The sequence below is a fragment of the Phyllostomus discolor genome, chromosome 10 (assembly GCF_004126475.2).
Source record: "Phyllostomus discolor isolate MPI-MPIP mPhyDis1 chromosome 10, mPhyDis1.pri.v3, whole genome shotgun sequence".
NCBI classification, from domain to species: Eukaryota; Metazoa; Chordata; class Mammalia; order Chiroptera; family Phyllostomidae; genus Phyllostomus; species Phyllostomus discolor.
The window spans coordinates 19581750-19597724 of NC_040912.2; the positions used below are offsets into that span (position 1 = coordinate 19581750).

The 15975-nt window shown below is 36.3% G+C and overlaps 1 protein-coding gene across 1 annotated transcript in view; it reads left to right on the forward strand.

Moving 5' to 3' along the window:
- The window catches only part of ANKMY2 (ankyrin repeat and MYND domain containing 2), a 32727-nt gene that overhangs the window by 3072 nt on the left and 13680 nt on the right, over positions 1-15975 (forward strand). The window contains 5 exon segments of the mRNA XM_036010549.1: positions 4651-4715; positions 7648-7731; positions 7733-7787; positions 9558-9656; positions 15515-15675. Coding sequence (XP_035866442.1) covers positions 4651-4715; positions 7648-7731; positions 7733-7787; positions 9558-9656; positions 15515-15675 — 464 coding nt within the window.

Consider the following 15975-nt stretch of genomic DNA (forward strand, 5'->3'; position numbering starts at 1 on the left):
CATTGCGAAATAAACTCAGCAAAGTTTTGTGTGTCTTCTTTCTGTCAGTCACTAACTACCCTCCAGAAGTTAAGCAGACTGTAAGTGGGACTTACGGTCCGGAGAATAATGCACAGTGTTTCTGGACACATTAATTTATAAATAAAGATTTTATTTGCTTACTTTTAGAGAGATGGCAGGGAGGGAGAAAGAGAGGGAGAGAAACATCTACAGGTTGTTTCTCACACGGCCCCAACGGGGGTTGGAGGGTACTTGGGGGACCTGGGGGACCTGGCTTGCTATGCTGGCTTGTGTTCTCACAGGGAACTGAACCGGCAACCCCTCTCCCAGTTTCCAGGCTGGCACTCAATCCACTGAGTCACAGCAGCCAGGACTAGACACTTTTAGAACAATTTCTTCTGAGTGAATTCACATGCTAGGTATTCTGCAGACTGTATTTTTGTTAGAATGCCAAGAAATTCCGGATGAAACTGAGAAGCTGTTTTCTACATACCCATTTAAATCATAGTTAATGACAGCATCCGTTTCGCAACATTTAAGAAGGGAAAATTGAAATCACTGAATCTCATTGAACTGTCTTGTATGACTTGTAGATTGACCCATTTTTCTAACTTCTGGTATCGTTTTCCTTAAACACCAAGAAAGCACTATGTCAAAATCAATTTAACCTTCTTAAGGATATAAACCAAAGATCTTCCATTCACTTAATTGTTTAGCACTTGAAATCACTGGACTCACTGTTGCTCACTTAACAAGAGAGTAATGTTTTCACTGTTTGTTTTTTTTCCCCATTACTTGTGTAAAAGCAGCTATGAAACAGGCTTGGATAATAAGGTTTATTCTACCAATTTTTTAGGTATGATGGAAGTATGGTAAGTGGTGCACACTTAAAGTGTGCACTTTCTTAAATCAGTTTTTGACTTACCTACACACCCTTGAAACCATTACTGCAGTCCAGATAATGAATAGTTCGGTCACTTCAAAAGGTTCTTTATGCCTTTTTATAATCTTTCATTTCATCTGCCATTGTCTCCAGGCAACCAACCACTGACAGGTTTCTGTCTCTGTTTTCTATTCTACAATTTTATATAGGTGGAACTATACAATAAGCAGTCTATTTTTTTTACGTGACTTCTTTCACTTAGTGTCATGATCGTGAGGTTCATCTATGCTGCGCCAATAGTCTGTTTCTTATTTTCTTTGATTTCATTTGCTTGTATACTCAGTTTGGTGGACATTTCAGTTGTTCCCAGTTTTGGACTATTAAAAGAAGATCCTGTTCTAAGTTCCCTTGGAGTTAATAATATTATTTCTAGTACCTTTATGGTTTTGAAAGATTCAGGTCTACTAATAATTACAGTCCAGAGTTCAAAGAAAGTTATGCAACCTCTGTGGGCTTTGTTGTCTTCATTTATAAAACAAAAGCTCTTTACTTACTCTGATTTTTAGGCAATGGTTCATAATCCAACTTAAGGCCGATTTGTTAGTCTAAAAATAGATATGAGCAAGAGAACTTTTAGAAACTTATACAAATTTACTATTTCAAGGTATGTAATAATTAGAAATCTCCACTTTTTAAATACATTTATAGCTATACTATGTGCATACTATATAACTATAGTATATGCATACTATATAATACTATATGCAGTTAAAGGCATATTTTAAAAATTTAGACACTTTAAATATTTTATACATTTATCATATATACACACACACACACACATTATAGCAACTAACAAGACAAAGTCTTTTAAATACTTAACCTGAATATAGATTCCTTAAAACATCCCTTTTGGGGATCCCACTAAATGATTGAAAACCATACATACCCAGATCTCATGGTTATCTGATGAATTGCTGGAAACAGAAAGGTCAAAAGTTTTTTTGTTTCTCCCCTCTTTTGGCTACAGTAAGAGATCACTGGTCCCCATGTAGATACTAGAAATGTCACAGCAAATTACACTGTGCTGCTCTGAATATAAAATAACAAGAGCATGTAATACATACTGAGGGGTTACTCTGGGCCCTGCATTATGACAGGACCTTCGTTTCCCTCTGAACCTTATGGGATGGATACTGCTATCTGCTGCACAGATGAGGAAGCCGAGGGTTGCACAGGGCTTGTTCAGTTTCGTAGTAGTCCTGTAGTGTGGTAGAAGAGGGGGCAAAAACAGTGAGAACATCACTGTTAGTGTCATTTCTTCTCTGCTAAAATGCCAGTCTGTCCAGATAAGTTGATCAGTCCCACCCTAATGAGGCAGGTGGGTTGTGTTTTCTTCTTTGGTTGAGCAACATGGAGAAATTCTCAAAGGGAAAACAAATCCTTAAATATTACTTTCATCTGTTATAAGTCTGTTAATTTTGTCTCTGTTGAAGGTAACTGTTGGCTTATTTTGCATCCCCCTTATAGTACAATATCCCCCCCATCTTAAGAGTATGTTAAATCAGATTTAACATATTTCTTTCCCGCAGTAAAGCATTTAATATTTTAAACCTAATTACAAAATAGTGTTCGAGAGTCTACTATAGACAGTAAGGTGTGACAAAAAGTAAAAATCCTTTTGCATGAGCCCCCTTTCACATTCTTTGCTATTCTAGACTATCAGTAATTTCCTACTAATGTCATTAAATTAGGAACACCAAATTAGAAATCATCATAAGTTTTTCCTCTTTGGATGTTTTGCTCATCTATTTTCCAAGGTGTGTTTTCATTCTCCACAAGCCAAAGCCGTTTCAGAAAAAAAAATTCTCATCCTGGTCCCTGCATTTCAAAAGGCTAACTGATATGCAATGTTATGTGTGTGCATGCCTTGGTATTTATTTATTTATTTATACACCTATGTATCTGTTTGTTTGTTTGTTTGTTTGTTTGTTTATAATTGCTCCCTAACAGGACAGATTTACCTTTGATTGTTGGCCATTGGGCTAAACATTTTAATAGAATTATTGGTCTCTTCTTATTTGTGAGCCAACTGTTCGTGATTGTAATCTTTATCCTTCCTTAACAAGTAGCAGGCCTCGACAAGCTCAGAATCCCTATGGTATTCTTTTTTCACCGCATAGTCATCTCCTGATCAGATGGAAAATAACTTGTTATTCCTTGGAGGACAATGGGATTCAGTTGAAGCATCTTCTTTAAGTGAAACTGGGGTTGGGAATGTTTGTTCTGTTTTAATTCCTCTCTGAAGATGTTTGAGAAAGGCTCTAAGAAGTCTACACTTCACAGGTATGGGTGAGGTTCCATGCCGCTTCCATGCCTGAAGGCTTTCCCCTCTTACTCTGAAGCTGTTTGAATGCAGTACGGGGTCAAACAATACACTGTTTACAAAATAGCTGCTGTCGTAATCCAGGGGCTTAGAGGTCATTCACTTGACATTTCTCCAGCAGAGGTATTTCTCTGTCAGTCTGCGAGACATTTCTTTGTCTCTCCCAGGTTGGTTAGAAGCAGTCAGGTGACTTGCCCAAGAAGTAGGTCAGGGAGAGAGAAGCACGCTTATCTTTATTCTGCATTCCATCTTTGACTGGAAGGCTTGCAGAATTTAGCACATTCTTTAAAAAACATTTTTTTTAAATCCTCATTTGAGGATTTTTTTTTATTTGCTTTTTGCTTTTAGAGAGAGGAGGGAAGAGAGAAACATCGATGTTGAGAGAGAGACATTGATTAGTTGCTTCCCATGTGAACCCTGACCAGGGATCGAACCCACAACCTTTTGATGGATGGGACAGCGCTCCAAGCAACTCAGACACCTGGCCAGGGCGAATTTAGCACATTCTTGAGCTATAATTCTAAATTTAAAGAGAAGAAATAACTAACTTCTAGTTGGGGGTGCTCCTATTCTCTTATGTCCTTTCAGAGGAGAGGCTTATCTCATCCTTTCTCCCTGAGAACATTCCATTTCATTGTTCTCTTCCTTGTCAAACCAGAATTGTGTTGGCAGAATGTGCGGCTGACTCTTGTTAATGATGATAATGGCAACATTCTCTCCTGCAACTACTTGCTTCTGTCAGCGTGCCCCACAGAGGACTGGAAAAACCTGACCGTTGTGGCCCAATTACAGCTTATTTTCAAATTTACAGAGGACTGACCTTCAGGAGTACATTAGAGGACTCTCAGTATGAGAGTCTGAAGACTGACCACAGAGCGCTTTTATATCATACCAGGATTTAAAGATATGTTTACCTAAGCATTTCCAAACCAAGGATTCTATTATAAGCATGCCATCAGTTCGTGGGCCTAATGGTGACAAAGTATATAAATACTGACTGTATTTTGAATTCCAACTATTACATTGAATGGTATTTAAGCTTCAGATGATGGGTTAGAGCAGATGTCCTTTAAGATTTATTTCAGTATTAAGAGTCTTGTGCTTTGTGGTTATTGTATTACCGCCAAAAGGAAAAAGTGGCTGATTTAATATACTTTAAGGTCAGTGGAAATAAAAACAAGATGAAGCTATTTAGTTTCTATAAATCTTTTATTCTGGATCACTAGTTTGTGGAATAAATAGTCTGTGATTGAATCTTATTTCTTAACAACTTAACCTGACTAGTCTTAGTTTTACAGATAAGCTTTTTTTCCCCCATGTTAGATTTTTTTTCTATTCTAATGATAAATAACCCTACTTTGCTTTAAACACATTTTTTTAGGTTCTGTCCAAGAAGCTGGAACACTGTTAGCCAACAAGAATGTTCGTGTCAACTGTTTGGATGAGGTAAAATTTTTAGGAGTTTAATAAAGTGTTTTATTGCCTGTGAGAATGAACAATATATAAAGTCTAATGAGTCGTTCTTCTAGAATTTGAGCTCAAGTTATACTAATAGGTAAACCAAATGTAAGCAGACAGGTTACAAAAGACAAAGAAGCATGTAAATACATGTTTACTTTTATTAGTAATCAAATAAGTAAAGATTAAACCAAAATTATATCATTTCTTGTGAAATGTGGGAAACATTGGACTTTTATATGGTAGTGGATTAGGTGTAAATTGGCATCACATTCTGGAGAAAATTTTAAAATTTGTGTCATTTCTAAATGTATGTACCTTTGATCCAGCAACTCCACTTCTAGGGAGAGGTAACTAAACCTAAACTGAGCTTTGTGGCACTTGTTACCCAGGTGACTCTATGAGATGATGGCAGGTCTGTTCTGAGCTGTCCAGCATCAGCCGCTCTCGTGGGTGGTGGCTTTGCCATTCACCGTGGTTCCAGAGCTGGAAAGTTAACCGAACTTCTCATGCAGAAGGCAAAATGGTTTTAATCCTTTATCCACCTGTGTGTAGCAGACTTAGTGTCAGACAAAATAAAGTTTAAAGCAAAAAAATTTAATAGATCAAGACTCTTTACAGATTAAATTAATAATCCACTGAGACATACCAGTCTTAAGGCTTTCCTTACAAGCTTGTAAGCCTTGATGTTCACAAAAAAGATAGAATTAAAAAGAAAAATTTATAACACCACAGTACCACCTTTCAGAAACCTACAGATAAGTAGCAAAAAAAGTAATTCAGGAAACAGAAAATTCAGATAACCTAATTAAGTCTGTGCTGTGTATGGGACAGAAAAAAATAGTACACCTTTTTACATGAAACATTGATTTAGGTGTTATACTATTTTATAGAAAATTTTAGCTAATTTCAGACAGATTCCCAAATGTAACAGAATACATTGAAAATGAACAAAAATATCCAAATAATAAAACATATAACTTGAAATATTTAAAAACTCAAAGTAACTCTGGGTTCAAAGAAATAAAAGTAGAAATTGCCTACTATTTAGAACTGAAAATACATTTATCAAAAAAAATTGATGTGGGAAAAATACATTGTTATAAACATGACAAAAACAGTTTCAGACATTGCATAGCAAATAGTATAATTGGGATGGCTCGTTACCTTTTTGGAAAGAAGCTCTCTCATTGGTTGACTCTGAAAACCGATCCCTGCTAAGAAGACAGCTAGCAAACAAGAAATACCAAAGAGAAAAGCAAAAAGAAGGAAACAGAAAAACATTTTTTATTTAATGAGAAGAAAAGGAGTATCAGGAAACAGGAAGGCAGTCAGATAAATGGGTTTATGTGATTAACACAGATGACAGTTAAAACGCTGAAGACAAAATAAAATGAGATCCAAGAGCTTTGCACATCCTCTCTGCTTGTAAGCATGTTATCACGTTGTAGTGAAAGCTGATTTAATTTTTTTTTTTCAATTATGGACAGTTCTGTAGTCTCGGGATTATTCACTGAGTTAGACAGCCTGTCGTTTGGAGGACAGGAGTGCTGGGTGATGGACTGCTGTCCTGTGCTGAGTCCTTCCTTTGCCCCCAGACCACACATTAGCGTCTTCTGTACAGATTATATAATCTGTATGGAGCCCTTATGGAGCCCTCACACTAGTCCTGCTCTCAGTACGTTTTTTGTCTCATTCAAAGGGTAATGACCATGTAGTCCATCCCCACTCCCTTAGAGGTGCCTCTGTACAATGAGATTCTGATTACCCCAAACCACTCCCAGCATTTAAATACCACATCCTTGTAGGCACACCCAATGAGGGGAGTCTTAAAGTTATAATCTTCTTACCATTTTTCCACTACTACTCTCATTAAGTTGCCTCTTGTACAACCACCTGAAAGGTCCCAGCTTTCCTATAATTCTCACATAAACAGCCCTTTGAGAATATTATGGCTTATGTTCAAATAATAGTCTGGAATCATCATGGACAATTCCAATTATGTTAGCATGCTAAGATTTAGTAAAGTAAGAGATTGTATGTTTTAGAAAGGTTTTCATCCAAAACAGCTTTGAAATTCCAAGCACTTGTAGAACGTAATCCTGGTTACTGAGCAAATTAACTTGGCAGGGAACCGCTGGTTCAATTCCCTGCGGAATAGTGTTGGATGCCCAGGACACGTGGGGTTGGGGTGTTGCATTGATATGCACAATCACACACAGAGACCAGAAATGCAGCCTAGTGTACATACTGCCAACCGTTTCTCCATAGTGATACAGTGTGCTATGATCAAATCATGTGTGTGATCAAAATATAAAAGTAGTTTGGGAGAGCACTGTTTTAAAAACGATGCCATTATAATGTACATTGCCTGCATCTTGCTTTTCTCATTGGCAGTAATTCATGAACATTTCTCCAATTCAATAGATAGGGATGAATTTAGTCAATAGTTTTGTGATAATTTGGTTGTGGATAATACCATTCTTTATTCATGTTTTCCCTTGGTAGGCACTGTACTTGTTTTGAAGTTTTTTTTCTTTTCTTTTTTTTTAAATGCATGTGTATGTATTCCTTCATCTGTTTCCCCAGGAACTAAGTGTGTGTGGTAGAGATGAGAGCCCTGGTAGTCTGGGGTTCTCTTCCCTGCCCTGGCCGTTTGACTAGTTATGTGAGGTTGAGCAAGTCTTCTCTGAGTCTGTTTGCTAATTAAAAAAAAAAAAAAAAAGTAGTAAGACCATTTATTTTTCCTCAGCAGTTCATGGAAGATACAAGTGAGGAAGTGAATATAAAAATACTTTGCTGATTATAAAGATTATTTTATTAATTCGTGTTATTTTATGTTTTTAATTTAATTGCAGGAGTTGCTCATAGGTAGTGAAAAGGCAATAAGTGAAATTAATACTTTTTCCTTCTATTAAAGAACGGAATGACTCCTCTAATGCACGCTGCATATAAAGGAAAACTCGATATGTGCAAATTACTTTTGCGACACGGAGCTGATGTAAAACTGTCATCAACACGAACACGGATACACAGCCCTCATGTTTGCTGCACTCTCTGGTGAAGTTGTAGCATTTATTCTAATATGTTACTGTTACTAGTTAGCTACACAAATTTATTATAAGTACATATATACTTTTAAATGAAATACATTTTATTACAGTTAGAATTTTAGTTCAATTCTAATGCAAAATAACAGTGGGGATTGGTGTTTGAAAAGTTGTTATATATGAAATGTTATAAATTAATTTGGTGATTTTTTTCATTATTTATATCAATTGATTCTTTGTGTTGACAATATACAATGTGGGGGCAAAAGTAGGTTTACAGTTGTGAGTATACCGAAAACAGTGTTTATTCTTGTGTTATTATTTCTTAATGATTTATTATTTTCCATATGGACAAGCTGTAAGCCTACTTTTTCCCCACCCTGTATTTTGTGTGGAGTTGAGGAGCTGCATCAATTATTCTTTCAAATTGGTTCCTTTGATGTTCTTTATCTTTATACATTGAAGTCACATGAAAACTTCCTTGTTGTTCTTGGGGAAGGAAGGGAGAGAAACATCGGTCAGTTGCCTCCTGTGCCGCCACCAGGAACTGAACCCACAGCCAGGCATGTGCCCTGACCAGAAATCGAACCCAAGACCTTTTGGTTTGTGGGACGATTGCCCAGCCAGTTGAGCCATACTTTGATTCATGTTGCTTATAATTTGCTGAATAAAGAGTTGGGAAATATTATCTGAAATTACGTAGAGTTATCTATAACTGTTGTAAACTTTTAAGAAAATGAAGATATAATATAATACCATAATTGAAGAGCACTAATGTATATTTTTATAATCCTGGAACAGGAAAGCATTTCTACACATATAAAGTATAGAATTCAAAAAGGAAACATGCTCAACTTGATTACATATAATTTTTAACATTTCTACATATAGGACATACCATATATAGAGGTGAAATATGAATGAAAAACTAAGGAAAATATTTATTATGTATCTTAAAGGGGTCATAGTATTGTGTGAAAAGATAATGCAGATAAGAACAATAAATGATTACTTCTTACTTACACATTGGCACCGGTTAAGAAAGACTGATAACACACCCAGCATTGGCATAGAAGCTTCTTTGCACTGTTTTGGGGCGTGTACCTCAGCCCCGCTCTGCTGGAAGGCCGGCCTGGCAGTACGCATTTAAAATCTGCGTCACCTTTGATCCTGCAGTGTTTTTCCAGGAACTGTTCCTAAGAAAAACTGTAGTTCAAAATTGCAAAAATTAATGAAAAAGTGCTGTTCATTGAGTATAGATTACTCATATAATAGCTAATATCTGTAATGAGTCTATTAGTGATAGAATGCAAATAAAAATAAATGCAAATGGATGCTTAGAGAGAAAAAAAAAGGGTGCAGAAAGTATAGACCATCACTTGTTAATAGTTGTCCCAGGCCTGATGGGATGGGTTAGTAGATATTGAGGTAAGGAATCTACCTAATTGTTTTATCTGTTTTTGTTTTGATATTCTTTGTTTTGTCTTGACTTTGCACTAAGTATTATCAATTAGGAGAAATGCATTTTATTTTGTTAAAAAATAATATTTCCACTCAATTTTGTATTGATGCGTTTTTACAGAAAATAAGTTTAATTTCTAGTGGGTTCTTATAGCATGTTATTCTTTACTGTAGTTATGATTTAGATTTTATAAAAAGTGAAAATATCCATAAAAGAAAAACCTAAAAGTCCATGGGGACAAAAGGGTATAGTTTGATGGAGGTATTTGAATTGCACATTCCTTAATATTAACAAATGTGTTCCCTGTAAAAACCCTAGGTAATAAAGACATCACGTGGGTAATGTTGGAAGCTGGTGCCGAGACAGATGTTGTTAATTCAGTAGGAAGAACAGCAGCTCAGATGGCAGCCTTTGTGGGTGAGTTATTTTATGATAGTTTTGCATGAGGTTGTAGTCAAACTTTCCTCAGTGTAAAGAATACCACTTTGCTTCTCAAAGAAGAAAAATTGTTATGTTTATTTTTTAAAAATGTGTACAGTCCACCATGTTTTGTCTACCGTAAGGAAATACCCAGACACTTTGGAGAAAAGGAGCGAACTGTCTTGAATGTCTACTTTGAGAGACAGAGAATGGTGGGGCTGTTTTAGTGTGTGGCTGAGTGCTTTGCCTGGGTATATTTTACTGCTCTAAGAGAAGTGGTTAAACCTAATGTTGGAGAACATGAACTGGAGGCCGCAGTCCTCAGTTTAAATTCTGGCTGTGCCCATCAAGAGCATCTCAGTTAATGACTCTGACCTTCGGTTTCCTCGTTGTAATGTGTTCATGGTTATTGAAGGGATTAAATGAGATGATAGGCTTTACAAGTACACCTAATAAATGCCATCAGTTACTGTTGTTAATAATAATTACAATAAAGTGATTCTTTCATAGGAAGGAGCAGCAATAATATAATATACAGCTGCTTCACTATCAACCTGATCAACCACAAATGTTATTGTGTGTGCCCAATGTTTCTTGGTGTGTTAATCCTGTACATAATGTAGAGGGTTTAGAAGAGAGTGGGAGTGAATATTTGATCATTGGTATTTTGGCCACACTAAATTGGCAGTTAGCAGAGTCCATCGAAAAGCTATAAACATCTGATACATTGGGAGTGCAGTAAGTGGCCTTGTGGGGACTGATAATTCATTAGACGAGTACTGGACGCTCACAACCTGTATACCAAGCATCACTCTCCATGCTTTGTTACACTGGTGAACTAGGCAGAGGCTCCTCATGTGCTTGTGGCACTTGAAACTGATAGCAACGGTGGACATGTGAAATAGTATCGTCCAAGGGACTGCTTAAGGGTTCCATAGATATACGTCAGAGAAGGACCTCCTGTCCTTATTCCAAGGGGGTTTCAAGAAAAATAACATTTAAGCTGGGAATTAGTCAGATATGGTTATTGTAACTATATATTTTGTTCAAGTTTGCTATCAAATTATCCTAAAACTACTAGTAGCTGCCTTTGATTATGTCAGTCACTGAGTCACTTTATGACAGCTCTGTGAGAGCAGATATTATTTTAATTCATTTACAGGCAGATTTGAGAAAGGTATGGCCTTGCTTTGCACACTTCAGAGAAGTGTTTATGTCTCATTATAGGGGTTCCCTGGTTGCCCCCAACACACTTCAAGATAATTACAAGGGTATCAGTACAGTGAGAAAAGAACACTAAACTGGGAATCTTGCAGTTTGTCTTAGTTCATGTCTGCTGCTCATAGGCAGATAGATCCCTTCACTTTCAGGGTGCTCGGTGTTCAGACCTTTGCCACGAAGTTGGGGAATAAGATGGTCTGAGGTTCTGTTTGACCCTGCAAGCTTTCGTGACGCCCACGATGTAAATAGAGCTCAGAGAGCAGTTAGCTGACTTCTGGCAGATCACAGGGCTGGGAGTGGAGGAGCATCTTGTTTTAACCATTAACACAGGGATCTTTTCTTTTTCTTAACAGGATATATTAATAAAAATCTAACGTAGAAATTATCGACAATCCCATCCTAAAATAAATGTTTTCATTGCATTTTAACTACTTAGACTAATTTCATAAAAAATTACACCCTTTCATTTGACATTATCTTTCACAATATAGTATACTTTTTTAAAATGCACTCTCCCCTTTTTATCCCCTCAAGCTGAACAGCATATACACATATCTGCACCCATGTATAAGGTTTGTATCTTTTAAAAATGTGATCATGCAGATATATTCTTTGTAACTTGTTTTCTTTATTCACCAGTATGCTATGGGAGTCCCTCCCATCTTATTGGTATAATATTCAGTTATTTCAACAGCCGCCTAGTACTCACTCCGTGATATAGATGTACTGCAGTTCACTTAGATGTTCCCTAGATTTTAGATTTTTAAGAATCACTTCACTATAAATTATGTAATAAAGATCCTTGATCTTACATTTTTCATGGTTGTGCATTAATATCTGTAACACATGGTCCAAGATAAAAACTCACTGAGATACAGGGTGTGTTTTTTAGTTTTAATGTAAGCCTGGATTACATTAAAACCATAAAAGGCATAGCCGTTTACACGGCCATTAACCTCCTCGTCGGAGCTGGGCATTTCATGGTTTCATTTTTGGCTAACCTGAGAGTTGAAAAGATGCTACATTGTGAATTTGCTTTTTGATTATTAGTGAAAGTGAGCTCTTGTTGGTCCTTTGTATTTTCTTTTCCGTGGATGTCTGCTTTTATTTGTTACTCATTTTGTCTTTCTGTTGTCTCATTGCTTTGAGGAGCTTTATGCAAATTATGGATGCTAACCCTTTGTTTATCAAATGTGTCTCAAATGTTTTATGTCAGTCTTCTTTTTCTTTTGATTTTACGGGGATTTTTGCCATAGAAAATTTATTAAGTAATCATAGCTTTTCTTTTACCTTCTGTGTTTCTTGTCTTGTTAAAAGAGATCTTCTTGATCATGGGTTCAATAAATATTCTTTCAAATTAAAAACATTTTTTGTACTTTAAAATTTATTATTTAGAGTTTTCCCCATGGAATTAGTTAACTGTGATAGCACCACTACTAAACCACTCAGTATTTTCCCACTGAATTGAAATATCACTTTTGTGGTGGAGTTAAATTGTTTTGTAAGGGTATCTATTTCGGACCCAGTATTCTCTTCTGAAGATGTTTGTCCCTTTCTGTAGTGATGCCATATGGTTTGAGTCATGGACTTTAAAGTAAAGCAAGTGCCCCTCAGTCCTCCCCCAATGGAATCCTCCTTCCAATCCTTCTCAGCTCCTGGGAGACTTTAGTAAGTGGTTCTAAATATATACAGCGAACTGATGATACGCATTTATGTTTTTTTAACGTGGTCCTTCAATATTATTGTATTCCGTTCTCAGGCAGTCCTTTAAAATTCATATAATAAAGCTACCTCTTTAAAAATTTACTAAGTAATTGGTAGTTCTGTCCATATTGTAAGGAGGATTCCCACCCCCACCGCCACCTCCACACTCTGTCATTTCTAGTTGGTTATGGGGAATAAAGAGAAAGCTATTGATTTCTTTTTTTTTTCCTTGTCATTTTAATTAGAGTTTCCTGGGTTTTATAGCTATTCAATTCTTCAGGCTTCAAAGTAACAAGAAATAATAATAGATAATTGGTGTGTATTATCTTTTTAACAAATATTTTTAGCTTTTCCTTTTTATTATGATACTGCTCTTGGTTTCATCATTGTATAAACATGCCACTTTGTCTTAATTTTTAATTCTATTTTTGTCTGATGTTATGACCATTGCTGATTTGTTTTTAGCATTTTGTCAGTAATCTCTTTGCCCTTTCCTTTATTTTCAGTTTTTATCATTTCATTTTTATAGTGTAACTACTATTATACCTATATATTATATATATAGGTGGGTGCTGTTTTATAACCCAAAAGATATTCTGTTTTAAAAGGTATTTATTCAGCTTACGCCGATTTCACGTAATTACTAATAAACTTGGTGGCACTGTTTTTCTTTTACTTCAGTGTTTAACCCTTTATTTTACCTGGTGTGTGTGTGTGTGTGTGTGTGTGTGTGTGTGTGTTTCCTCCATGTGATTGGCCTGGTCATGTTCGAGTACATTTTATTTCTCCTTTTATCAACTCGAACAACCAAGAATGTTTTTCCATTCCACCAGTACGTACTTTCCCATCCCCAACACTCCCATGGTTCCCAGTTACCATCTAACAACAAGAACACAACTGGACCCTGTGTCCTGCCCCTAAAGCCCTGATTTGCCCGTTGAACCATCCCAACACAGCAAAACCTTATAATTCATTTATTTCTTCACATCCTCTGTTCTGGTTTTTTAGGCAACAGGCCTTTTCTTTCCTACTCCATCACTACCACTAGCTGTGGACTTGCTGAGCATTTAGTATTTTTAGTAACGATGTGTTATTAGTGTGTACCGCTTGGTGTATTCTCTCTCAGTAACCCTCGTGGTCAGTAGTGTGATTCTTCAGCCATGCTGTCCACACCGTTCTGATCATCTCTGAGGCTGGGGACTCTTGTTCTCCACTGTCCCCTTTCTCTTTGCTCTGTCTGCAGGATCTCTGTTCTCCTTTAGGTTTTAGTGACAGGACCTTCTCAGATGGTGTGTAGGTTGTGTATTGTCAGAAACTCATCATAACCAAAACTGTCTTTCTGACTGGAGAATGAGTCATATCTTGGCTAGTTTCAGGGTTCATGTATCACTGTTCTTTTCTTGCAATCACAGTAGGAGTTACTCCACAGTGTTCCTAATCCGGGTTTTGCAAATGAATTTGATTTATTTTTCTTTATAAACTTTTCAGTTCTCATTGTGGAAGCCTGTTTCAATTTCAGTTTATCTGTGGAAGAAAAAAATTTTCTAGGCTCTGTCTAGGTATGTACGTATTCTCATTAATCTTACCCAGCTCTGACTCAGTGAGCCCATTCAATTTAGAAGACTCGAGTCCAAGCATAGTAATACGGGAGCAAAATGGTACACTGGTTCTCCCCACTCCCAACATTTATTCTCTGTATTAATAGTACTGCTTTATTCATATGTATTCAGAATTTAAAGTTAACCAATAAAACTAATAGTTTTGATTATAAAATTTAAATCTAAAGTAAAGATTTATATTTATGATAAACTTTAAATATATATCTCTAATATAAATTAGTAGCAGATTAGTTAAAATAAAATAACAAAATAATCTAAGCTGATTAATCTAACCTAAAATTAAAGAGAATAATCTTGTGAAAAGTAAAGTAATATTTTTTTCCTTCTCACAAAGGTGTAATCTTAAGAAACCTCTAGTTGTGTGACAGTGCTGTTATCTAACCAGTACTTTTATGTAAAAATATTTCAATTGCTAACAGGGCTGTTTCTGACTATACTGTTCGGACTGATGAGAAGATAGAGTTACATGCTAATTCTTCATTTTCCTCTCACCCCATCAAATCTTCTTATGTCTATTTTGATATTTTTTCGGTGCTCCTTTACAATACCTTTCTTTAGAACCATTTTTACCATTAGATATGGCTTAGAGAAGTTTCACAGGAATCTACGAGAAGCCATAATGTAGATTCCTGGCTTATGGGAGCAAAAGCTTTTCTCACATTTCATGAGAGTGGAGATTAGTTTACTAATATGAATGCTAATTATAATGATAAAAAAAGTTCTATAGAATAAATTGAAATTCTGTATAAAGAAAGCCAGATGTCCCAGTCAGGGTACATGCCTGGGTTGCAGGCCATGATCCCCAGCAACTGCACACTGATGTTTCTCTCTCTCTCTTTCTTCCTCCCTTCCCTCTCTAAAAATAAATAAATAAAATCCTAAAAAAAAAATTGTCATGCCTGCTGAATCTTCTTTAAAAAAAAAGAAAGAAAGCCAGATGTGATTAGGGAATAATGACCATCATTTATGTAGGGATGGAAGAAGAAAAAATTAAATTACAAGCAACCTTTGTAAAATATTTTGGGCAAAAAATTATAAATCAATATTGCTTTTTTTGTAATCCACATAATCTTCATACATGTTAGGATTCTGTGTCTTTAAAAAGAGATTATTTCTTGACTTCGCAAAGCATGCTGGAAAATGTTCCCCCACACCTTTTACCCTTCTTCCTCCTCTGCTCTGCTTTCTTGAAAATTAAAGATGTTGATGTATGTTTCCTTCACAGGAAAATGGAGCAACATAATACAAAAAATTGGAAAATGTCTTATTGTGAATAACAGCATAACAAACTTCCTGTTTGTTTGTTAAAAGGTCAACATGATTGTGTAACTGTCATCAACAATTTCTTTCCTCGAGAGAGACTGGATTATTACACTAAGCCCCAGGGACTGGACAAAGAGCCGAAACTGCCCCCAAAGCTGGCAGCCCCACTGCACAAAATTATCACCGTGACAAATCTTCATCCTGTCAAGGTAGTGTAGTCTTTATTGTCTTTGCTTTATATTTAAATATTGCTTCCGAGTCTAAACTGCTGTTATTATATAGGATCATAACTGTCTCGGGTTGGGTTTTGTAAATGCAGAGCTTGCAGTGGGCTCTCTCAATTCGGCCGATGCAGTGGAGGAATGCTGTCATTTGGAACGTGGAGCCGAGTAAGGGACGCAGACTAGAGAAGAAGAAAAGCTAGGTGAAGAGGTGGATTCAGCTGAAGCCTAGCTGCCGCTTGATTTCCCAGGGAGACCATACTGTTAATGGCTCCAGAGAGGCAAGGC